Genomic DNA, 27,194 nt, shown 5'->3' on the forward strand with positions numbered 1-27,194 from the left:
GCTTTTCAGGTTTAGTAGCCTCACTTGCAAAGGCAACAGCTTTGAGCTGTAATTTAACAATTTCCTATATGACTCATGCTTTGCATTTTAACAATGAGATACACTGCCCAAGGATCTAGAAAATTCATGACAGAAAGCAAAAATGGGTGATAAATTGACTTTGAACTTTAATGTGAGCTGCAGAATTATTTTATGTACAATATGCATGCATTGAAATCACCAAATCTATTTGCTCAATTGATAATCAGCAACAGGCAAACGTTAGTAAGGTTTTCCAGTTATTGGTTCTACAACTATTGATACGTCCAATGATATATTTGTCTCAGCATTGCTGAAGTTGCCTCAATTCTAAAAGCCTCTGCCAGTCTCCAATCAGGATTAGTGGTGCTGGAAGAGCACAGCAGTTCAGGCAGCATCCAACGAGCAGCGGAATCAACGTTTCGGGATGCTGCCTGAACTGCTGTGCTCTTCCAGCACCACTAATCCAGTATTTGATTTTCAGCATCTGCAGTCATTGTTTTTACCCAGTCTCCAATCAGGCCACTTCTTCCCATGACATTGGTGTCAAATGCAAACTTCGCTGTTGACAATAGGTAGCACCTTTTCCACCTGGGGAGCTAGTATACATGCCAGGAACTGTTTGCTGTCCAAATATGGATGAACATCAGGCCATCATGTAGTTAGCAGGTTCGATTAAATGTTGTGCATTCTAGTGCAGACAGGATAACAGACTACCAAAGTTTCCTCAATTATGATGAAATCACCTTTGTTGTTATTTGTTCATGCAGATATTATGATTCTAGAGATGAGGAGATGTGGCCATTGTTCAAATGCTGATTAACAAAGAAACTAAGATTAAACATGATGAGTCAAGATTAGAGTGGTGCTGGCAAAGCACAGCAGGTCAGGCAGCATCCGAGGAGCAGGAAAATCGACGTTTCGGGCAGGAGCCCTTCATCAGGAATGAGGCTGGAAGCCTCGGAGGTGGAGAGATATGAGGCAGTTTGGAGAGGAAATATACTTCTTGTGCAAAAATTGGGTAAATAATTGTTTCCTTCAGATGACTGATACCCAATGATTTCATCCATACCCGGAAAATCAAAAGGTGGCTATATATGCTACATGCGTTCTTGAATCTGAAGCTTACATCTCTTTAAAGAGGTAGATCATTTTCCAACTATGGTAGTGAGGTGGCTCCAGAAAATGTGCAACACCATAGCTACCTGCAACCAAGAATTAGCAGGTCATAGTGTTATAAAGTGCAGAAACAGACCTATCGGTCCAATTTGTCTGCGCCGACCAGTTATCCTAACCTCATCCTCCCACAGTCCAAAAATGTGCAGTTAGGTGAATTGGCCATGCTAAATTGTCCGTAGTGTTAGGTGAAGGGGTAAATGTAGGGGAATGGGTCTGGGTGGGTTGCACTTCGGCGGGTCGGTGGGCCTGTTTCCACACTAAGTAATCTAATCTAATCATCTAGAACCATTTGCCAGCATTTCAACTATATCCCTCTAAACCCTTCCCACTCATGTACCCAACCAGATGCCTTTAAGTGCTGTTATTGTATCTGCTTCCACCACTTCCTGTGGCAGCTCAATCCAAACAGACACCACCCTCTGTGAAAAATTTGCCCCTTAGCTCCCTTTTAAATTTTAGCTCTCTTCTCACATTAAGCCTATGCCCTTTAAGTTTGGACTCCCCTATCCTTGGAAAAAGACCTTGGCTATTCACCCTATCCATGTCCCTCATGTGATGACTGCCCCCATACAGGATTTGAGGGGGTGGCTGTCTTGCTCTGAGCTGGTCCTACTGCCTTCTTAATACCTTTGTGCATTCCCCTAATGTTCCCCATTATCGCGGCTGACTGAATTTCCTCACTTAGCTGTGTCTAGTACTGGTTAGTGCAAAGCCTGGCAGTCTGCTGAACCTGGGGAAGTAATCACAGACAAAGGCCAGCAGATGGAGAGATGGGTTGAACTATGATCTCTACTCCAGAGAGTACACCATGTCCACTTCAGCACTTGATGCCATCATGTGCTTGCCAACCACAGACGAGCCAGTGCAGCTCAGTAGAAGAGCTCAGCAAGGCCAGTGACAGCTTGGCTTCAGGCAAGGCCCCAGGTAGTGATGGGATTCCTCCTGATCTGATCAAGTGCTGCAAGACTAGCTTCCTGCTCCCATTGCATGAAGTCTTCTATCAGTGCTGGCAAGGAGCTGTCCCGTAGGCCATTAGGGATGCCAAGATCATTGCCCTCTCAAGAACAAGGGCGAGAGAAGCAACTGCAACAATTATAGAGGCATCTCTCTCCTCAACACTGTTAGCAAACTCTTTGCTCAGGTCATCTTGACTTGCCTAGCCTACAGAAACTGGCAGAACGTGTATACCCAGAGTCACAGTGCGGCTTCCGAGCTAAAGGTCAACATTAGACATGATCTTCTCCATTCGCCAACTGCAGAAGTGCAGAGAATAGAAAATACCTGTGTGTCGCTTTCATCAACCTCACCAAGGCGTTTGACCATGTTCAGTAGAAACGGCCTTTTCAAGGTTCCCCTGAAGATCAGCTGCCCACCGAAACTGCTGAGCATGATCAAATCCTTCCACAATAACAAGAAGAGACAGTACATTTCAACGACAGTTCTTCTTAGCTCTTCGACATCTGCTGCAGGGTCAATCAAGGCTGCGTCCTCGCTCCCACATTCTTTGGGATTTTTTTTTGCTGTGCTCCTGAAACAAGCCTTTGGTACCACTCGGAGGGGGTTTACCTATGCAATAGATCAGACAGCAGGCGCTTCAACTTGGCCTGCCTTAGAGCCAAGACAAAAGTATATGCGGCACCCATCGGGGACATGCTGTTTGCTAAGGATGCTGCAGTTGCAACACACACCCAGCAGGAACTCCAGTTACTGACAGACCACCTCTCCCACACCTGCAAGGATTTTGGGCTGATCATCAGTCTGAAGATGACGAGCATTCGAAGACAGAACACAGAGTCACCGCCAGTTATCACCATCGATGACACCATTGACGAACTCAACGTCATCCATCAGTTTATTTACCTTGGCTTTACCATCACTGATATCCTCTCCTTGGACACAGAGATCGACAAGAGAATTGAGAAAGCAGCCTTAATTCTTGCTCGCTTCACAACTTGATAATGGATAAATCCTAAGCTGACAGTGAAGACAAAAGTGTAAGTCTACAACACCTGCGGTACGACAATGAAATGTGGACCACGTATGCCAGAAAGGAGACAAGACTGAACACCTTCTACTTGAGGAGTATCCTGGGCATATCCGGGCAAGACAGAGTGCCCAACGCAGCAGTCCTCTCTCACACTGGCCTTCCCAGTATGTACACTCTTGTTCAGGCAGCAGAGACTTCATTGATTGGGTCACGTCCACCGCATGGAGGACGGCCGCATCCCAAAGGATATCCTCTAGGTTCAGCTTGCATCTGGGAAGAGACCCACTGAGCGCCCCCAGCTGCGCTACAAAGACATCTGCGAGAAGGACATGAAGGCGCTTGATATTGTTTCGGAATCCTAGGGACAGCTTGCAGCTGACCGCACGAGATGGTGAAGTGCCTTGAACCAACACCTCAAAACAGGGGAAAAGCAGCTGATGAGCACTGCAGCAGACAAGCAGGCACGCAGGAAGGAGTGCAGCAGTTCCAGCAGATCAATGACCACGTACAGATGTGACCTCTGCAACCAGGACTGTCACTCCAGCACTGGTCTCTTCAGTCACAAGCGACGTTATTTCAGGGAAGCAGAAAGCCAGAACAAGCCATGACTGAAAGGGGCCTCAAACATGTCCCTCAATTTCATAAACATCTACACGGTCTATATGACCTGTTGCTGTTGGTTGTTTTCTTGGTTGATAACATGGATAAACAACTTAAATTTGGATAGCATGGACAAATGTTGGTGAGCCATGTAGGAATAGTTAAGAATCTCACCAACAAAGTAAAATCCTAAAGGATATTGAGAGAGATAAATGCGAACCAGAAGTCCGCATCAATAACTTAGAAAAAGTTGAAAGAATTTGGAAAGACTGCACATAGTAAAACTTCATGACAGCATATGGAAACAAAGTGTTATTGCAGATAACAGGATGAGCGTATGTCAATGGCGAGACAATGAAGGTTGGAGTGCCAAAGACACATGTAGTAGACTATGAAGGCTAAACTAAATATTCAATGGATCTCCATTTGGGCAAGTCATTATTTGCATTTGCAAGTTGAACACTATTTGTAAGGCCAAAAAAAACCAACAGCTTTTAGTTAGAAACAGGTCGTTTTTGTTTTCATAATTAGCATTCAATTTATTATCACATCATTGACCTAGGTCCAAGAGAAGGAGAAAACGAGGACTGCAGATAGGTGAGTCAGAGTCAAAAAATATGGTGCTGGAAAAGCACAGCAGGTCAAGCAGCATCCGAGGACAAGGAGAGTCGACGTTTCGGGCATAAGCCCTTCCGAGAGAAGTCAGTCTCACTTCAACCCTCGCCCTCCCACCCACTGTGCCCCTTACCCCACATAACTATCCACACTGACTTCACTGCATACAAAGGACATTTTTTCTCCCTTTTATAGTAAATTTGGAACAGCTGAAGTAGCCTTAATCAGGCTATCCAGAAATCAAATATTTAAATTTGGAATCGCTTATGATCAGCCAATTAAGGCCAAGAGGTGATCTTATTGAAACACGTGGTTTTGATTGGACTTGACAGAACAAATGCTGACAGGATATTTCCCCTCCTGGGGAAATCGTGAAAAAGAGAATACTTATACAACAGACATTTGCCCATTTGAGATAGAGATGAAATTGAATTTAAGACTATTTGGAAAAACAGTTTCATTAACGAGAGTCAGCATGGCTTTGAGGGGGCAGGTCATGCCTCAGAAGCCTCACTGATTTCTTTGAGCATGTGACGAGACAAGGTGATGAGGGTCGAGCAGTGAATGCTGTGTACATGGATTTCAGCAAGGCATTTGGTAAGGTTCCCCAGGTAGGTTCATTCAGAAAGTTAGGAGGTATGGGATATAAGGAAATTTGGCTGTCTGGATACAGAAATGGCTGGCCGAAAGAAAACAGTGAGTGATAGTGGATGGAAAGTATTCTGCCTGGAGGTCAGTGACCAGTGGTGTCCTACAGGAATCTGTTCTTGGGCCTCTCATCTTTGCAGTTTTTATAAATGACTCAGACGAAGAAGTGGAAGGGTGGGTTAGTAAGTTTGACGATTATACAAAGGTTGGTGCAATTGTAGATAGTGTTGAGGGCTGTTGCAGGCTACAATAAGACGTTGACAGGATGCAGAGCTGGGCTGAGAAGTGGTAGATGGATTTCAACCTGGATAAACGCAAAGTGATTCATTTGGAAGGTTGAATTTGAATGCTGAACACAGGGTTGAAGATAGGATTCTTGGCAGTTGGAGGAACAACGGGGTCCACATCTAAAGATCCTGCAAAGTTGCCACCCAAGTTGATAAGGTTGTTAAGATGACATTTTGGCTTTCATTAATAGTGGGACCGAGTTTGAAATCCATGAGGTTTTGCTGCAGTTAATAACACCCTGGTGAGAACCCACTTGGAATACTGTGTCCAGCTCTGGTTGCCTCATTATAAGAAGGATGTAGATGCTTTAAAAAGGTGCAGAGGAGATTTACCAGGATGCTGCCTGGACTGGAGGGCTCAGTTTATGATGAGAGATTGAATGAGCTAGGACTTTTCACACTGGAGAGAGAAAGGAAGAAAGATGACTTGATAGAGGTGTACAAGATAATGGGAAGTGTAGATAGAGTTGACATCCAGAGACTTTTCCCCAGGGCAGAAATGGCTGTGATGAGGGGTCATAATTTTAAGGTGATTGGAGGAAGGTACAGGGTAAATGTCAGAGGTAGGTTTTTTTTAAAATGCAGAATGGTGGGTATGTGGAATGCATTGCCAGCAGTGACAGTAGAGTCACAGACATGAGGAACATTTAAGCGACTGCTGGACAAGCACATGGCTGGCAGTAAATTGAGGTGTGTCGGTTAGGTTGATTTTAGATTAAGATAAAAACTCAGCACATCATCATGGGCTGAAGGGCCTGTACTGTACTGCTCGATGTTCGATTATTCTCAGAGGTTTGTGAATCTTTGGAAATCGCTATCTCAGAGAATGTCAAAGACAGATTAATTTAATCAAGTCAATGTTGACCTAGAAAGCTTCCTGAACTACGTGGGAGCCAAGTGTTCTGAGCAACAGGCAGGAAAGTTGATCTGAGGTCACGATCAGAATAGCCATGATATTACTGAATAGCAGAGCAGGCATATTCTTATGACTATATTAACCCCTACCTCCGAGTTATTGTATGAAGCAAAATGACTAGATGGTTAAAAATAATATCTGAAATGAATATTCAAGAAAAGCCGATTTTAAATTTTGGTTCAAAAGTTTACATTACACAGAAACTGTAAACTCGCTTTCATCAAGACAAAGTAAGTTTTCCTTACCTGCTAGTTTGCATTTTGCAGCTTGAAAGGACAAGGTAGAAAACCTTGCATCTAACTTGTACAACTTAGTCTTGTCAACCACCTCATTAAACCCATGATCCACGAAGAACACCTGAAAGAAAAGTACTGGTTGCTGACACATTTGTAGTGATTCTGGTCCCGCTCATAATATTTGAAATGCAGAAAAAAACAAATTTTACAATTGTAAGGTCGCAGTAGAGGTATAAAAATTTCAAATTTTAGAAATATGAAGAAAGAAAAAGCTGACTGGATTAACTGGCTTTAGTTATTTTCAGGGCATTAAATCAATTATTTCTAATTGCCTGGTTTTGATTTTCCTCCATTCCCCCCACAGAAAGCTTATATTTTAAAAAGACAGAAAAGTATACAAGATGTCCTTTATCTTAGTAGACACTGACAAAAATGGTGTATATTGTGCTTACTAGAATCATATTACTACGCTGAGAACAAACCCCACCCCTCGTCAATACGTGAATACATATTTTACAACTAACATTGACTATTTTTTATATGCATGTAGGATGTGGGCATCACAGGCTGGCCAACATTTATTGCCCATCCCTAATCGCCCTGGTGATGAGCTGCCTTCTTGAATCGCTGCAGTCCACATTCTTACATATATTCTTAGATAATGTGTACTCATGGGATATTCTTCCAGACAAAGATAATTCGTAATGTCCAGGAAATCATACAAAGTACTTGCTGTTTCAAACCATCAATTTTTAAAAGCAATTTTTAAACCATTTTGTCAACTTGTCTTTGAGGACTATTTGCATATGAATTCACAATCCTCTGTTCCATTTACATCTGATAAAGTTATACAATTTATAGTCTACTCTTATTCTTTTTTGTCCTCCTCATGCGCACAAATTCACACTTGCCCACTGACTTCCATTTGCCACATTTCTCTGTCCTTTTCAACATCCTGTCTATCCACCTGAAACTTATAGCTATCCTCAACTTGTCAACTTTCTTATATTCTGTAAATTTTATAGTGCAACTCCCTCACCATTGTGTTAGTCATTCATAAAATTTGAAGAGTAATGGAACTAGAAACAGACCGAGAGAACACGAATATAAACCAACACTCTAACAAACACCTTATTCATACTGACCCTCTGCTTCTGGTCAGTGAATCAATTCTGTATCTGTAGCACCACTTTCTCCTTGGATTTACTGCCTTCAATCTTAAAAAAACTTCTGTAGATTTCTCTTTTTATTCTAATCCACATAAGTGTCACAATAGAATTGATATGTTTTTTGCCCCCTCGACCTTTTTGAATTCCATACTATCCTGCAAAATAGGTAATATAATAATTTCTGATCATGCTGCAGTGTATATGGAAATCTAGACTAGGAACAATGAGATGCCCCCACCCCCCACCCCCGACATTGACGTATGGATTCTTTCTTAATGAAGGATAGTAAATTTGTAAAATATTTCTCTCAAGAATTCAAAACTTTTTTGGAAATTAATTCAGGTACGGCTAGTAACCCGATGATGTGGGAGACCATTAACGCTTATGCGCAGGGTCTGATCATTTCGTACTCGGCGACCCATAAAAAAAACTAAAGGGAGAACGACAGCGTCTACTCGAGGCTCACATAAAGGCAGCTGAGACAGCGTACGTTGATAGGCCCTCTGTTGCTAAATTACAAATGATTACGGCCCTTAGGACAGCCCTGAATACCGCGCTCATCCAAATGGCAAACGGAAATATTATTTGCAAAGCAAGGATTATATGAATATGGTGATAAGCCTGGTAGATACCTAGCATTTCTCGCAAGGGAAAAAAGGCCCCTCAAGCTATCACATCCATCAGGGAAAGTGCTTGTACTCTGACTCACAATCACAAAAGGATCAACACAATCTTCAGAAAATTTTACTTTGATTTGTATAAATCGCAGGATTGTGAAGATAGAGCCAGGAAGATGGAGTCCCTTTTTAAAAGCCTGGTCTTTTCGGATTTAACCCCGGAAAAGGCGTCGGTCCTGAATACTCCCCTAACAACCCAGGAAGTACTTGACACAATCAGGCAGTTTCAGAGTGGTAAAACACCTGGGCCAGATGGATTTCAGGTTGAATTCTACAAAGAGTTTACAGGAGTATTGGCTGGTCCACTTATGGACATGTACAACTACTCACATAGTAAGGGTTGTCTCCCGCCTTTGTTGAGAGAAGCGAATACTTCTCTCATTCTCAAAAAGGGAAGGGATCCAGAAGATTGCGCATCGTACAGACTGATATCTTTGCGAAATGTAGACTTTAAAATTCTTTCTTAAAACATTAGCACTGAGGCTGGAGAGGGTATTGCCATATATCATAAAAGTGGACTAGACGGGGTTTATCAAGGGCCGTAGATCATCTAATAATATTAGAAGGGTTTTGAATGTGATTCAAGTCTGTCATCAGGAAAGAATACCAGGAATGGTAGTCTCGTTGGACACGGAGAAGGCATTTGACAGGGTTGAATGGTCATACCTGTTCTATACACTGGAAAGGTTTGGCATTGGAAAGGTATTTGCTGAATGGGTCTCAACATTGTATAATGACCCCAAAGCAGCCGTAATCACCAACGGTTTAGGCTTGGATTGCTTCAGTGTGGGTAGGGGCTGCCGTCAGGGATATCCTCCCTCACTGTTACTATTCATGCTAATAATTGAGCCACTAGTGGAAGCTATACGTGCTAACTCTAATATAACGGCACAGAGGGTTGGCATGGGTAAACATAAAATTACCCTTTATGCAGATGATGTTCTACTTTTTCTTCGTAATCCTTTGATGTCCGTGCCTCGCCTGATCCAAGTTATTAATTTATTTAGTGCACTCTCAGATTACAAAATTAATTTCTCAAAATCAGAGGCCATGCCGATGGTTGGTCTCGCTAGTATGTCCCACTTATTGGACAGATCTCACTTTCCCTTTCGGTGATCTCTGGAGGGCTTTTTATATTTAGGTATTTTTATCACCCTAGTATTTGGTCAATTTTGTGCATCTACTGAAAAAGATAAGGCAGGACCTTCAACGTTGGGATCTTCCAATTTCTTGGCTAGGATGAATAGCTCTAATTAAAGTGAATGTCTTGCCCAGTCTCTTATACCCTATGAGAATTTTTCTGGTGATACTGCCGAGGCCGGCACTGCGCAAATTATACGGTTGGCTTGTTTCTTTCATCTGGAATCATAGACGGCCCCTCATTAAGTTAAAGAAGCTACAGCTTCCACAAACAAGGGGAGGCCTGGACTTTTCAGACTTTAGGAAGTATCAGCTGAGTTCTCTACTAAACTACATAGCGGATTGGGGCTCATCTGACCCGCAATCAAACTGGCTGGGCATCGAGGCTTCTCAAGTAAAGTGTCCTTTTATTAACCTCTTATTTTTAGAGAAGATGAAAGTCATTATGGACCATTGTAAAAACCCTATAGTAATAAATACAATTAAAGCCTGGAAGATAATGCGGCAAAACGAGGGTAATTCACATAAAACCTCCCCTTATACTCCTTTAGTGGGGGCATGGGGTTTTCAACTGGGGCTCACAGATGCCACATGTAAATCCTGGAGGTCCAGGGGTATCTCCTGTTTTAGGGGATCTGTTTGATGAGGGGGTCATGATGACTTTTGAACAGCTGCACCAGAAATTTGGACTACCTAATGGAGACCTCTTTCGATACTTCCAAATTCGAGATTACATACAGAAGAAGACCACGTTGTTAGATAGGAGAAAGTGAGGAGTGCAGATGCTGGAGATCAGAGCTGAAAATGTGTTCCTGAAGAAGAGCTCATACCCGAAACGTCGATTCTCCTGCTCCTTGGATGCTGCCTGACCTGCTGCGCTTTTCTAGCAACAGATTTTCAGCATGTTATTAGATAGCCTTTATAAATCAGATAGGGAATGAAGAGTGTTGTTGCCAATGGGTTTACCCTCAGTCAGCACGCTCTATCATTTAGTACATACTGAAGTTTTGGAAGATATGGAACGTTTGCTTAGAACATGGGATCAGGAATTGGGGTTGGAAATATCCACAGAAATGTGGGACGACATCTGGGAAAATGCCAGAAAAATCTCCATCTGTAATTGAACCCAAGCCATTCAGTTAAAGATACTCCATATAGCACTGGAACAATTGGCAAAATTTAGGGCAGGAGCATCTCCAATGTGTCCCAAATGTAAAATAGAGGTGGGCACTCTCACACACTGCTTATGGACGTGTCATAAGATCCGCAAATACTGAGTCATAGTAGCAAATGCTTTGACAGAAATGTTGGGAGCGGAAATTAGAGTAGATCCATATCTTTTCTCCTGGGCTTTGAGCTTGCCTTCCCTGGATGTGCACAGGAGGAAATTAGTTTCCATTCTCTTCTTTTGTGCAAGGAAAACTATCTTAGTAAACTGGGTAGCTGAGGGCCCTCCAGGACTTTCAAATTGGTATAGGTTGGTTATGGAATGTATTCCCTTTGACTTCCTTACAAATATGGTGCACCAAAAAACTGAATTATTCTATAAAATATGGCAGCCCGTCCTGAATTATATAGATACAAATATTTCGGCCATTTTGTCAAGGGCTTTCATCTAGTTGTGGTGGTGGTTCTGGCTGGTCCGGGGGCCCTTGGGGGAGGAATCCCGCATGAATACGGATTTTATTATGACTTGATGTTAATTTGTTCCGAGCATGTACTTTACTATTTAATTACTATGTTATCCTTTTTTTCTCGAGTAATGTAAGATATTTTATTATACACTCTGGTTAGTTATAGGTTAGATTAGTAGTTTTGTTTTCTCCTTTTTTTTAAATCTCTTCTTTTGTCTGTTAGGTTTTGGTTATTATTTATTTAATATTTAATATTTAATTGTATATTGATGTTTGAATTTGTATGTACTATTTTGTAAGTTTGTAAAAACATGTTAAATTTTCAATAAAAATATCTATTAAAAAAACTTCTGTGAGACACTGTTGAATGTAGAAATTCCACATACATGGTCTTCCAGTGTAAAGCTTGGTCAATACTGTTATCTTGAAGATTCAAACAAGCTAGTCAGACATTTTACCTTCAACAAACTAACGTAGCTCACTTTGATTGATCATACTTTTCCAAATAAAAGCTTTTGCTCATCGTAATAGTTTCCATTAATTTACCAGTCAACAATTTTAGGCCTTCAAACATGAAGTTTCCTGGTCTATACTCCCCCTTTCTTGAATCATTACATAACATGAGGAATCCTCAAGTTGTCTGGCACTACTCCTGCCTACATAATGAAAGGAAATAAGATTGCGAACAATGCCTTTGCTATTCTCAGCACCTAAGATGCATTCTAGACAGATCAACTTATTTGGCACTTTTCAGTAATGCTATTCCCTTTGGAACATCTCTAATCACCATTGTACAGACGTCAACTTCCCATCCGACACTAGTGTAAATTTAATAGTAGCAGTTTTTTTTATGAATTGAATTAAATTAGCTTTATTGTCACATATACTCATGAGTAGTGAAAAGTTTACAGTTGCCACATTACAGCAACATCTTAGGGACACAGGTGGGTGAAAAGTACTAATTTATCAGTTCAGTCTGTTGCCTGGCTTCTTCATAGTCTTTAGCAGGCACAATTTTTGCCTATCATGAACTTTATTCATAAAATATTTCAGCTCAAATTACTGTCTTCTGCTAATCTTTTCTAGCAACCTCTTTCTGGATTCCATATTAACTGCTTCAATTCATTCCTTAACGGTTCAAAATTAAATAAATCTTGCTCCTATCATTTGTCTAAGCTTCTTTTCAGTTCATTTTAACTGCTTTTATTGCCATCCAGTGTACGTATTCATTGTACCTTATTCCCTTCAAATAGAATATGCCTAGTTAGTTCAGATGCATATCCTCCATTGTTTTTGTCATTTCTTGACTATGCCATTGCTATTTCCAATCAATCCCTGCAGCCTAGATCTGTTCTTAAATCACTGAACTTAAATTTTCTTCAGTTGCGTATTCTCACACTCAATGTTTTCTGTTCTCCTTTCATAACCATGCTGAATTAACTTGCATTGTCATCCCAGTGAAGTGAATCATGTTCCACTGTACCACACTCCACTTGCCAAATTCATTACCCAGCAGCAGACACAATTTCCCTTCCTTCTTTGGTCAGTATGTCTCCAGTCCAACAAAGAAGTTCTCAATATCAAAAATTGCACTCCTTCCCTGTATTTAGTATTACGCTCACCAGTCACTTTTGACATTTGCTGACAAATTTACTCAACCAACTCCTTCTCATTTTCTGGAGCCCCATTAAAAGCTCAAAACTATAACAGTTCTTAGTCTGCTCCTGAACTCAAGTTGAATAGATTGAGTCCTAGAACTAATATAGTTCACATTTCACAACACAAAAACAAGCCAATATTTATGAAATTAGGAATTGGCCAAATAGTGCCCTTGAGCCAAAATCATAACCTGATCAAAGTTTGTGAGAAGATTTGTAGCTCGGGTGCTCGTTGTTGTGGTTCTGTTCGCCGAGCTGGGAATTTGTGTTGCAGACGTTTCGTCCCCTGTGTGGGTGACATCCTCAGTGCTTGGGGGCCTCCTGTGAAGCGCTTCTGTGATCTTTTCTCCGGCATTTATAGTGGTTTGTCTCTGCTGCTTCCGGTTGTCAGTTCCAGCTGTCCGCTGCAGTGGCCGGTATATTGGGTCCAGGTCGATGTGCTTATTGATTGAATCTGTGGATGAGTGTCATGCCTCTAGGAATTCCCTGGCTGTTCTTTGTTTGGCTTGTCCTAGAATAGTAGGGTTGTTCCAGTCAAACTCATGTTGCTTGTCATCTGCTTGTGCGGCTACTAAGGATAGCTGGTCGTGTCGTTTTGTGGCTAGTTGGTGTTCATGGATACAGATCGTTAGCTGTCTTACTGTTTGTCCTATGAAGTGTTTTGTGCAGTCCTTGCATGGGATTTTGTACACTACGTTGGTTTTGCTCATGCTGGGTATCGGGTTCTTTGTCCTGGTGAGTTATTGTCTGAGAGTGGCTGTTGGTTTGTGTGCTGTTATGAGTCCTAGTGGTCGTAGTAGTCTGGCTGTCAGTTCAGAAATGTTCTTGATGTATGGTAACCTGATGCCATGATGCCAAGTTCTAGATTTCTCAGTCAGGGGAGACAATCACTATATACCTTACCCTTTCAAGCCAACAAAACAAAAAATCCAATTTTTAATGAAGGCATCTTTCATACCTCTACATTTTACAGAAAATGTAGACCCATTATATCCAATCTCCAATTAGGGCAACCAGTTTACCTCAGAAATCAGTTTAATGAAATTGGTTGAGCCCCCTCAAACGCAAGCAAATCCTTCTTTATGTAAGGAAACCAAAATGGCACAAAAGCCCAAAGGTGACCTCACCAAGTCTTGTTACTCCAGTATTCCAAACTCCTTACAATGAAAACTAGCATACTATTTGCCTTGCTACTTGTTCACTGCACCTGCATGGCAATTTTATGTATCAATATTACTTTAGAGAAATGAGAAATATAATATCTCAATGAATATAGAAATTTACAACTACCCTCCCTATTCTTAAGAGTTGCAAAAGAGAAGAATGTGCCATTAGCAGTGTTAAGGCATATCAAAGTATAATGCAGGAGCACTATTTCATATACAGGCATGGAGTCTTTACAACAAGAAACTTTTCGGCCCATTGTGTCCATGCTGGTCATCTCTTGGCCCATTGCCTTGTATGCTATGGTATTCCAAGTGCTTATCTAAATACTTCTGTAAAGTTTTGAGGGTTCCCGCCTCTACTACTGCTGCAGATAGTGAAGTCCAGATACTCACAATCATCGGTGAATTTTTTTCCCCTCAAATCCACTTTAAACTTCCTGCTCCTTCTCTTAAAACTGTTTCCCCCATTACTGACCCCTCTACCAAGAGGAAAAGTTTTCCTACCTAGAGAGAATTCCTACGGTCCTACTGTTCAATATATACTCCCTTGCCTTGATAGGCCTCCCAAATGTAGCATTAAATTCTATTTGCCAATGTTCAGCCCATCTGACAGCCCACCTATATTGTCTTGTAATCTAAGGCTTCCTCCTCACTAATTATCACACCAACAACTTTTGTATCATCTGCAAACTTACTGATCATACCTCTCACATTAGTGTCTGGATCACAGACGTACAGATCAAACAGCAAAGGACTCAGTACCAAATCCTGTGGGATGCCATTGGACACAAGCTTCCAATCACAAAAACACTCTGACTGTCAACCTTTGCCCATGTCACAAAGCCAGTTTTGGATCCAATTGAACAAATTGCCTTGGATCCCAAGGCATGTTAGCGGCCTAACATGCAAGACCTTATCACCCTGTCATGCAAGACCTTACCAAAAGACTTACTGAAATCCATATAGACTACATCATCTGCATATACTCACCTCCTCAAAATGGTCCAATCAAATTTGTTAGACATGGTCTCCCCTAACAAAGCTATGTTGATTGTCCTTGATTAATCCTTGTTGCTCCAAGTGGAGATTAATTTTGTCCCTTGGAATTTTCTTTCCAATAGTTTCCCTACCACAGATGATAGGCTCACTGGCCTGTTGTTTCTGGTTTATCCCTACCTATTCTTCTTGAATAATGGTACCACATTAGCTGTTCTAATGATTTATCCACTTTCAAATCTGCCACCTGCTAATTTGTTCAAGTAGATCACAATCCCCTTCCCTGATTGCTTGACTTAACTCATCTTTCTTGATTGTGAATTCAGATGCAAACTACTCATTTAAGATCTTAGCTATGACCTTTGCTTCCGTGCACAGACTGCCACTTCAGTCCCTACTCTTTTCCTGGTTATTCTCTTACCCCAATCTACTCAGAAACCAGCTTTAGATTGTCCTTAATGTTAACTGCCACTGTTTTCTTTTGTGCCCCTTCATTGTTCTCCTACTTTATTTAAGCAAACCCCTACACTTTCCATACTTGTCTTGGGACATCTGCAGTTTTTAGCCTTTGATATCGACTATAGCTTTCTTTTCTGTTTCTTACCCAATCCTATATATTCCTTGACATCCAGGATTCTCTGGATTTGTTGATGCATCTTTCATCTTTATGGAAAGATGTTGGCCCTGCACACTATTACTTTTTTCAATTCCTCCCACTGCTCTGATATGGATTTTCTTCTAAGTAGCTGCTCCAAGTCCAGTCTGGTCAGATTCTGATGTTAAAATCAGCCTTCCCGCAATGGACTCTGGCTTTAAGACATGGGAGAATAAGGGAATCCTATGTTTGAGAGATTTATTTGAAGGACAGGTTCTGATGTCATTTAGTCAGTTAAGTCAGAAATACGGATTGTCCATAAGGGACCTTTTTTGATACTTCCAGATAAGGGACTATATACAGAGGAAGGCCACACTCTTGGCCCAGAGTTATAAATCAGATGCAGAGAACAGAATACTCCAGTGTGCAGGTACTCTCACTGAGTACTTTATATCATTTACAGAAAGGTTGTGTGCTGGGGGAATATGAAAGGACTTTGTAAGATGTGGAACCGAGAGTTAGGCGAGGACATTTTACCAGAGGTATGGGAAGACTTCTGGGGGAATGTAAGGAAAATTTAAGTAACAGAGCGCAGGCTATGCAATTGAAGATCTTACACAGGGCTCATTTGGCACCAGAGAAACTAGCAAAGTTTAAGAGAGGAGCGGCATCAGGATGTCCCAAATGTATAATTAATACGAGCACTCTCACACATTGGATCTTGCAACATGATCAATAACAAAGATATTGGAGTGCGATAGTAAGGGAACTAAAGGACATCCTGGGATTGAAATTAACGTGAATCCAGTAATTCTTCTTTTGGGGTTGCCAAATTTGCCTTCTCTGGGGGAACATGGGAAAAGACTGTGTAACATCCTTACCCATTGCACGAGGAAAAACATTCTACTGGATTGGACATCAGAAAAATCACCAGGTCTTATTGAGTGGCGGAGGCTGGTGACGGAGCATCTCCCCCAAGATTACCTCACAAATATGGTGCACCACAAAACGGAACAGTTTTATAGGATGTGGTGGCCCTTTTTAAATTATATGGACGCTGACTTATCAGCAATATTAATCAGGGCCGTGTATATCTGTGGGAATCATTATGGGTGCCCGTGGGGCCCCAGGAGGAGACTGGAAGGAAAAGAATATGGGTACTATAGATGGTAGTCCTAGGGATGGGAGCCTCAGTGGAGGTGTGATGAGTAAAATAAAGTAGTGAGATATTATTTAAGTTATTTGAATGTAGTTTAAGCTAGTATTTATTTAATATGTTTGTAGTTTAGTTTTAGTTAAGTAGATATGTTTGTTTTGGTAGAATAGTGGGTTGTTTATTAACAATGGTACTATGCTATGGCCTTGTTTTTTGTACTACCATTTTTTCTGTTTTGATGGTGTTATTCTTTTTCTTCATATATAAATGTTTTGTAAAAGATTTAAAAAGCTTTTCAATAAAAACTTACATTAAAAAAACATCCTTCCCTCAATTCAGAACCTTTATTTACCATCCAACTTGTTCCATAATTACCTAAAACCATACTGAATTATTGCCACTATCACCAAAATGCTCCCCCATTGCTACACCTACCACTTGCCTGGAAGGTTCCCAGAAATTTGGTTGAGCACTGACCATTCTCATGTAGGGCTTCATACGTACTGGTTTAAAACGATCTCGTGGACACTCAAAATGAATTCTGCCCCTCTAAGCCTTTCACATTTTGTACATTCCAGCTAATATTAGCCAAGCTGAAATCCCCTTCTATTATTACCATATTATTTTTCACTTCACTGAGATCTGCCTCCACACCCATTTTTCTATCCCTCCCTGACTGTTTGTCTGTAGTACACCCACAGAAAAATGATTGCCCCCTTTTTGCGCTACCCATATGGCCCCATTTGAACATTCTAAGATAACATCTCTCCTTATTGCAATACAACACAACTTCTTTAACATACACCCCATCCCACAGAAAGATTCTACACACTCTAATATTGAGCTGTCAGTCCTGCCATTTCCCTCATGAAATAGTGTATTACAGAACTTAAAGCGTTCGCCTCCATCTACTTATCCCTTAGCTTTTGAAATTTGCTGTATATTTGTTACTTAACTTCTTTTTGGCAATTTAGATCCTGCTCTTTGCTCTACATTCTGCTTGCTGTGAGTGGTCAACATTTTGCTCTACTTAGTTCCTTTTAAAACAGATGCGTGGTCACATATATGGTCACCTTAAAAGCTACGTTGTATTTGCAAGACTTGCATGTCCCTTGTATGATACACTCTTGTTTACTGTATGATTCCAAACTGTCACTTCATAGCTGTTTGACTTCTAACACTGTCACACTTTATAGCTGTTCGACAGTATGATTTGCTGTGGCCATAGTTAAAACATCCCTTCAGTCTATATTTTTTTTAACAAAATGTAGTTGAAATGGTAATCTCTCTTACTGGAGGGTGAAGATATTATGATTTAACTAAACTGTTCATGTAAAACATCCACAAGTTTTCACATATTACTTTTACGTCAAGCATAAGTACTAGTACCTTGACTTTTGCAGCATCTACTGAAACAATCTGGGCTCTTAACCAGGAATCCTCCTCAGCACTAACAGCCACAAGTTGTCCAGTACTTTGTGAACTCATTGGTATCAGGTCACCAGTGTAAGTGTAGTACTCTTTCATTGCATCTTCCATTTGTTCAAGAGCACCAGAATATTCTGGCCCAATGTATCTGCAAGGGCAAGGTAAATATATTTAGGTGTCAAAATATTTTAGCGTTTTCCTTCAATATTAATTTCTTTGTTAAAACATTACTTCCAAGCAGCTTTAAAAAATTTCAATATGGCTTGAGTAATGAAGGAGTTTTACAAAATGTTTTGTAACAAATGGGTGACAGTGGTGAATGTACGTAACGCTGAGTCTCAAATTGCTATGGTTTTTACATGACTTCCATAATTCTTATGCTCAGATTTAACATGTTACTGTTGAGAAACAAAATGCTTTTGATATCGAATATCAGTTTTAAGAACATCCACATGAGCACCACGTAATGCAGTCAATTCAAAGTTGTCCATATCCTGCTGCAATTTGCTATAACCATGCTACCAGATTAAGAACTTCATATTTCCCTCTCATTAGGAGTCTTTATTGCTTATCTGAAAATAATATCAGTTACGTCACAGATCCACATGCAGTAAATGTTGCTATGCTCATTTCAAATCCCAGCAAAGGGAATTTCATGTCCCATCTGGAGATGAGAGGGATTAGTTTGTTTACCCACTATAGTAATGAGGGCCAGGAAAAAGGAGTGAGTTTAGACCCATTTTGAGAAATTTTAATGTTAATTCAGTTTAGTATTTAAAATTACTTGATTCTTCCTACACCGTGGAATATCAGTGAAGTAGTCCTGGATAGTGCTTTGAACAAAATGATGGATTGCCAATGGCATCAAGGGAAATGGAGAACTGTGCTGGGATATCGTGTTGAAGTAGATGACCAGCAGACTTGAGGGTCTGAATGGTTCATTCCTGCTCAACATTCCTATACATGAATGGACATCAGATCAACAGTCTGACAAAGCAGTGGAGGGTCAATGCACGTGATTGAGAAACAGTCTTTTTTCCATTTTTGTCATTTACTGGGATCTTAGCCTACACAAAATGATTTAATAAGTTACAGATGGACCCCTTCTTGCTTAGTTTTTATTTTACAATGTAATATATTTTATTTATATATTTTGAGCTGTTTCTTTGAATTTTTCACATTATTCATCGACTCCACATCTTTTAGCCTATTTACCCAATCAACCATGGTCAGTTGTTCCCTCATCCTATGTATCTGTCTTTTAAGGTTTGCAAGATCGGAGTAGGCCATTTTCAAATTTAATATGGAATTCAATTCCACTATGATCACCATTTACCAGATCGTTTGTCATGATATTACTAATTAACCCTGTTTCATTGGACAAAAGTAGATCTCAAGTATCTTTATTCTTATTAGATTCTACAAAATATTGTGTTAGGAAAATATCACAAAAGTATTCTATAAATTCATCTGCCAGGCTACTTTTGCCAACTTGATTTCCCTGGTCTATATTAAGATAAATGAGGTCCTCCAAAACTATTACATTACTTTGGTTTCATGTTCCTATAATTTCATATAAATTGTTCTGTCCAATATCATAACTTACGTTGGTGATGGCGGGGCGGGGGCGGGGGCGGGGGGGAGGTGAATGGGAAAATAAACTATTCCCCTGCAGTGTTTTCTACCCCTTGCTGTTTCTAGTCGACATCCACACAATCTCCTACTTCCTGACTTCAAAACCAGAAACCCTTCCTCAATCAGGTCCTTATATTAACCTTCTTCATTAAGGTTATCCTTTTCCACTCTGCCTTTCTATTTGATACTCTGGAATATGTATTTCCCAATTTGGTCACCTTGTACTCTTGTCTGTCATGATGATTAGACCTAAACAAACCTATTTTCTCAATTTGTATCACAAGTTCATCGATTTTGGGGAAATGCTCAGTGCATTCAGATAAAGTGAGTTGAATTTTATTTAGTTAGTAATCCTTGCATGAACCTTCCTCTGAGGCACTGTTACCGTTAAATTTGGTCTCTGCCTGCACCACTCAATTTGTCCTTATCAACACTGACATACTTATTCTTCCTTTCCCACAACTTTCCAGTTTTATTGATGCACTGATACAACCAGGTCTGAAGTAAGGTTCCCCAATTTCACATGGCTTCAGATGGGGGGTGAACTTGCTGCCATTCAGTATTCACCAACCATGCAATAAGGTTAATTAAAAAGGATTCCCTCCCTTGTAACCAAAAGGATTTATGCTTTGAATAGGGCCAAATTATCCAAGCTTGTATAAGCTAACAAAAGAATGAATTTATTAGTTAGAAATACAAGAAGAAAGATCAACAATAAGAAGACAGTCCAAAGTTTAAACACAAAATTCTTTTGTCCTGTTTTATGATAGGCCTGCTGGCTAGCTTCGAGCACTCTGAGGAAAATGATAATTTAACTGGAATGACGAGTGAATATTCCTTTAACTGTGGCTTTCACAACACACTAACACTTCACTAACACGCAAAAAGTAGTTCAGCCCACATGCACACACAGACCAGGGTTGAAAATTGCTTTGAACCCCTATTTATTGTCTATTTTTGAATGGATGAAACACCTACATGTCTTTCACCCAGACTGTAATATTTTTTGCCATCATGTCCACAATCAGAGATATCACAGGAGGTTACAATTCCATTTACAGTATGTTGCTCTTTTCAAAGCCACCTTGAAACTGTTAGGTGTGAAATTGCAGGCATCGTCTCTGGACGATTACTGAAATTACATTTGAAATAGTCTTTTGGCTGGACCTATTCTTTTTAAAAAAGACACACATACTGCATAAAATTTAAATACATCCAATGGTGATTCAGGGTTATGATCCAAGGTCATGGCTGTAGTGATTGTAATGAGGTCAGCCAGGTGGACCTCAGAATATGATTTCCCTGATTGAGGCTGTTAATTTGGTAAAATCAGGGAACCTTGGCTCACATATATAAATAGGAGTGTCAGAGGTTCTGTTCACTCTAAGAGCTGGCACTAAGGAAGCTGAATCAACGTAAAGAACTCTCCATGTGTAAATAAAGAGCAATTTAGTGACAGGATACTGGCCTCTGTGGGGTTACTTCAATGTCAACACATTTTGTTTGCTCTGTTCTTCCTTCCATATTGATTCCTGGCATATGTATCGCTACCCTAAAGTATTACTTAGCCCTTCGTCATTAACTTACTAATTTCCTCTCAGAGTCAGAGTCAAACAACTCATTCATGCCGACCAGGTTACCCAAACTAAACTAGCCCTATCTGCTTGAATTTAGCTCATATCTGTCGAAACCTTTCCTATTCACATACTTGTCCACATATTTTTTTAAATGTTGTTTGTAACTGTACCTGCATCTGCCACTTCCTCTGCTAGTCCTCCTCCAACCCTGTCACCTCCTCAACAACTGGCTAGTCATTAAGTGCTAACTATGTTAATGTTGATGTTAACTACTGTTAGCTAATGTTAACTAACACCTTGTTTCTTTATTTTCTCTACATATTCTATGAAGGTCATTTTAACTTGGTTTCTTTTACTACTTTGTACCTCAGTTTTTTGTATGCGGATACCTTTGTATCCAAGGAGGCCTGATGCGGCAACAACACGTGACAACAAAAACTAAATGTAAATCTAATCATCATTTAAAACTCTCATTTCAGTCATTGTAAGAAGATTCATCAGGATACTGGTTTCAGTGAAGTTCACGTGAAGACCAACAGTGCGGCTCCCTCTTTCCCCAATACTGGGACCGATGCCCCATATACTGAAATCGGTTTTCCCAAAACCAGTCTCTGATCTACACATTCATCCCACTGGTTTTACTGGATTGGGATCGAGAAAGAAAGGGAAGAGCACATAGTGCAATAGGAAAGCTTTTTTTCTGGATAAAGGAAAGTGAAGCAAAATATATCTTGTAGTATTAGATTGTGGGATAGGAAGTTGGGTTAAAAGGAGAAAAATACATTTCAAAACCTTTTCCATATGGCAGATTAATAACACTGCAACATAGAGATTACAAAATAGTCAAAAGAATATTAATGTTGATGCAACGTGTTTATGTTCCCATTTATGACAGCACAGTTTATTTTGAATGGATTAACACCTCCACTATATAGATAAGGAATGACATACAAATCTGTAGCATTCATCCAATAACATCAGAAACATCTGGCACATTGCTCGAAATGATTCATGTTACAACACTGAATGAGTATTTCTATTTCAGCCATGTTTGTGTCCTTCCGCCCATCATCTCAACGAATTCAGTACCTTCCACACATGGAGCTCTTCCACTGTCTCCGCCCCCATGCCTTCTGCAACAAAACACCTTAACCTCCCTCCAATGACCCCTTCTCCTGCCTCTAACCTTCCCTAACCACCAGATCACCGCCCCCCTCTGCTCGGCCTTGTACCCGCCCGAGACCTCTTCATTGCTGACTGCCAATGTGACATAAGCTGCCTCAATCTCTCCGTCCCCCTCACCCACTCCAACTTCACCCCGCTTCGAACGTGCAGCACTCCACTCTCTCCTCACCAACCACAGGTTGACCATCAAACCTGCTGAAGAAGGTGGGGCGGTAGTATTTTGAACTGATCTCTTTGTCACAGAGGCCAAACGCCAACTCTCCAACTCCACGTCCTACCTCCCCCTTGACCACGACTCCACCATGACTCCATCAGGCCAAAATCACTTACACTGTCCATGCCCTGATTGCCTCCAGTCTCCTCTCCACTGCCTCCAGTCTCAGAGTACCCCCCGCCTCGTGCTGTCCGGTTCTACCTGCTCCCCAGGATCCACAAGCCCAACTACCCCAGCCGACCCATTGTCTCCGCATGCTCCTGCCCCACTGGACTACCTTGTCCCACCACGACTCCATCCTCCTCCCGGTGGTTCAGGCACTTTCCACCGACATGTGCACCACCAACCACGCCCTCCACCTCTTTGTAACTTCCTCCGTCTCGCTGAACTAATCCTCACCATTAATAGCTTTGCCTTTAAGTCCTCCCATTTCCTCCAAGTCCAGAGGGGTGGTCATGGTCACTCAGATGGGCCCCAGCTATGCCTGCCTCTTTACAACGAACAATCCCCCCTCAGTATTTACACAGGCAATGCGCCCCAACACTTCTGCTGTTACATCGATGACTGCATCGTTGCAGTGTCCTGCACCCACAGGCTGAACTGGAGTAGCTCATCGAATTCACAACTTCCACCCTATCCTCAAATTCACTTGGTCTATCTTGGACACCTCCTTCCCCTTTCTTGATCTCTCCATTTCCATCTCCAGCAACAATCTGCAGACAGACATAAACCCACAGACACTCAACTATCTGGACTAAACCTCCTCCCACCCAGTATCCTGCAAGAACTCCATCCCATTCTCCCAATTTCTCCACCTCCATCACATCTGCTTGGACAAGGAGACATTACACTCCTAAGCTGCCTGGATGTCCACCTATTTTGAACATTATGCTTTTCCCCACTCTGTCATCCAGACACCCCTCCACTGCAGCACCTCTATTCCTTGTTCTACTGTTCGAACCACCCCCACCTCTAAACACAATAAAGATAGGGTCTCCATTATCCTCACCTACCACCCCACCAATCTCTGCATCTAATGCATCATCCTTAAACACTTCTGCCAACTCCAACTAGACACCATCACAAAGAACATCTTCCCCCTCCCCATCCCTTGCTGCCTTCCACAAGGACTGTTCCCTTCGCCAAACCTTGGTTCATGCCATTCTCCCCACCAAATCCCACCCTCCTCCATTCCCCCAAAGCCCCACATACCTTCCCCAGCAAAAGAAAAAGATGCAAAACCTACTGGCACACCACTCCCCTCACTTCCATCCAGGGCTGCAAACAGCCTTTCTAGGTGAGACAGAGCTTCACTTGTCTCTCCTCCAACCTAGTTTACTGTATCAGGTGCTCCCAATATGGTCTCCTCTACATCAGGGAGACCAAATGCAAACCGAGGGAATGTTGCACCCACTAGCTGTATTCATCTATCCCCACCTCACCACCCTTCCCCCAACCCACTTTATCTGCAGCTCCTCTCACACCCACCCCCAATCCTGAAGGGTTACATCCGAGACGTTGACTTCTCCACCTCCTGATGCTGCCTGCTTGCTGTGTTCTTCCAGCCTCTCGCTTGTCTACCTCTATTTCAGCCATAGCAGGACTATCTACGTGATAAATTCATAATCTGGTCTCAGCCAATGAGCAAAGTTACAGGAGGTCAACTATGTATTAAAAATATAAAATTGACTGCTTAAGTGGAAAGAGCTTACCTAGGGCCAACTGTGTTGCTTTTATTTGGAAATAAAATAACTGGTGAGCTAACAAATGAAATAAACTATAATATTGGCAAATATCAAAATTACAACAGAAGCTTAAACATGTTGCATACCTAACGGCTTGATTGAAACTTGGCAGATTCTTCCATGCGAAGAGCAATTGTGTTCTCCTTACATTTAACTAGAAACTTAGATTATGAGACAGGCTCACCTGATAACAGCTTCAGAGGTGTTGTGAAGTTCAACAACCAACACGGACGGGAATTGCTCTGCAGGGATGCTGAGTGGGGAAGGCAAAGATTGCATCGAACAACTTTCTTTAAGTTCACTCGTAACCACAGTCACCTCATTTTCAGTTAATGCCAGATGTTCAGGATCACTACAGGTTTTGTGAGTCTGAAGTCCTAGATCACACTGTTCCTCACTGATGACCTCTTTCAGTTCGGGTTTCACCAAAGCAGTGGGAGTCACCAATACTGGAGGGAGTGTCTCTTTAGGTTTATCGTTTTGCTCATTGGTGGTTTTAACCATTTTTGCATAAAGAATTGCCTTTTTGCGATCGCCGGACACTGCATAATCCACGGTGCAAATGTCAGATAAGCAGTCAAGATCATTTAAAATATTCTGAGGAAACTGCATTTTGTATGTCTCTTCAAACAATTTTGGAAGTGCGTTGGCCCAAAGTCCACTGCTGTACTTTTGTAATAGCTTAATGACTTTTTGTTTCACCTCAAAATCCTTTGGAACTAAGCTTTTAGGTGCAACTAGTTTCCCTCCTTGAGCTGCACTTTTTTTAGAAAATGATATGTCCGTTTTTTTATCAGCTGGCTTTGGGTGAAAACTTGACTTCTTTTGCTGTTGGCCACTCTTTGCAGGGTAAAGCAGCAATTCTGCCAAACCACTAGATGCTGACTTTTCAACCTAGATAAAGTAGTGAGAATAACACAAGTTTAGTACAATACAAAGCTGTCTGTCTATCTATCTACAGGCACTTATTTTATTAAGAAAAAATAAGTGCATGTAAACAACTGTCCAAAAAATGAAAACTGTACTTGTTAAATCAGGTAATACATACGTGTTTTCAAAAAAAAAATCAGATAATCCTGGGACCAAGTAGATCAGTCAGCATTCAGAAGACATTAAATGTTTTGTGTTCAGAAACTGTGTCTAAACTTTCAGTGATACTAACCAGTGTACCCACTGGGCTAAAGTGAAAGAACAATGTGATTGTATCTATTTTCTTGTCCTCCAAAATGCCAAAATTGAAGGCACTATTACTTGGCAAAACTTACCTTGAGAGGATCCCCAATCATTTGGTAATTAAGTGCATCATATGCTATGGTTATGAGCTAGGTCAGGGTCACAATCCTCCCTTATGAGCTTTAAGTTGTTGTAGGATTACAAAGGAAAAGGTTGCCATGGCACGACGATAGGATGTACCAACTCATTTTTATATAGGACTAAAATACTGCACCCCTCAAAAGGTTTGCCGCACCTATAGTTTGACACTGATTTGTTCAACTATAAAAGCATTTGAATTGCTCACTTTTAAAGTAATACATGAATTACAAACTATCCACCACAAAGAAAATAATTCAGTTAGTCAAATGTTATCCAACTGTTTCAGTAACCGTGTTGCCATTCAGACTTGAAGTCGACATTGATTTAAATAATTCCAGATTATGCCTCATATACAAAGGCCTGTCCCCCCTCTGGAGTGCAAGCAGGAGGCTTCACATATTATTTCCTAGCTGTTATACAAATGCATAAACAGTGTCTCTTTACAGATGTCTTAGGCCAGCCTCAAGTTTTCTTGTTTTTGTTCTTGGTTGAAACAGAGTCAGACACCCTTGTGTCCCCTCTCGATGAGAAATACCACCAGAGCACCAACTGACATTAAAATTTCTAGGTTAGCTCTAACGGTTTTGTGATCTGAACACCTAAGGACATGGGCTCCATGTTTGATATAATGGTCTGTGCAAAGTAAATCAAATCTCATCTAAAGCAGCAATGGAATCAGCACAAGTGGGCTCCCAGCCTACAGAAGGAGTTAAAGTATTCAACAAAGTTATGCATTCCAGGACCATCACCTAAGAAACCTGATGAAATAACTTTTTATGGTTACATAATAAATAGATCCTCATTCCTAAGAGCCTACAGACATTTAGACTCTCAACAAATTTGCTGGAAACCATTGGAGTGAATGGGCAATTTCCAACTCTAATAATTGAAGCTATCTTTGATGGCCAAGAAGCTAATTAATTGCATTAACAACTGTGACTTATTTGCAAAAGGTTAGTGCGCATACTGACAAAAAACATAATGAGGATTCCATAAAAATTGTTCAAATGTTATACAGGATGAACAGGTGAATAGTTGCAGACGAAGCATTAATGCTGCAATGTCTCTTTCTGAGAAACAAATGTTTGCTGTTTAAAGGAAAGTACTTTTTCAAACCTAGAGTATCAGAGGCCTTCGATTCCCTGCTTTGCCATGCCCTTGCCTAACATCATCATGATAGCTCCATCATAACAAGTTTGCAGCAGTTTAAGGCAGTAACACATCATCACCCGCTCAGGAAAACTATAGATCAGCAATAAACACAGCTGGATGACAATCCTGGAACTCCCTTAATAGCACTGTCGGTGGGCTAACCCACTCCCTCCTCTAAACCATGGACTACAACATTTCAAGGCAGCAGCACATTGCCCTTCAGAAGGTGGTGATCTCGGATGAGTACTGAGGTCTTGCCTAGCTAGC

The 27,194-nt window shown here is 41.0% G+C and overlaps 1 protein-coding gene across 2 annotated transcripts in view; it reads right to left on the bottom strand.

The window, feature by feature from the left end:
• The window catches only part of LOC140491626 (tudor domain-containing protein 7-like), a 118,130-nt gene that overhangs the window by 30,088 nt on the left and 60,848 nt on the right, over positions 1–27,194 (bottom strand). For both annotated transcript variants that reach the window (XM_072590085.1, XM_072590092.1), the window contains exons 7-9: positions 24,646–25,355; positions 18,067–18,253; positions 6,496–6,607 (exon numbers count right to left, since the gene is read on the bottom strand). In XM_072590085.1, the coding sequence (XP_072446186.1) occupies positions 6,496–6,607; positions 18,067–18,253; positions 24,646–25,355 (1,009 nt within the window). The remainder of the gene's footprint in view (positions 1–6,495; positions 6,608–18,066; positions 18,254–24,645; positions 25,356–27,194) is intronic.

This window comes from Chiloscyllium punctatum, chromosome 2 (genome assembly GCF_047496795.1).
Source record: "Chiloscyllium punctatum isolate Juve2018m chromosome 2, sChiPun1.3, whole genome shotgun sequence".
Classification (NCBI taxonomy): Eukaryota; Metazoa; Chordata; class Chondrichthyes; order Orectolobiformes; family Hemiscylliidae; genus Chiloscyllium; species Chiloscyllium punctatum.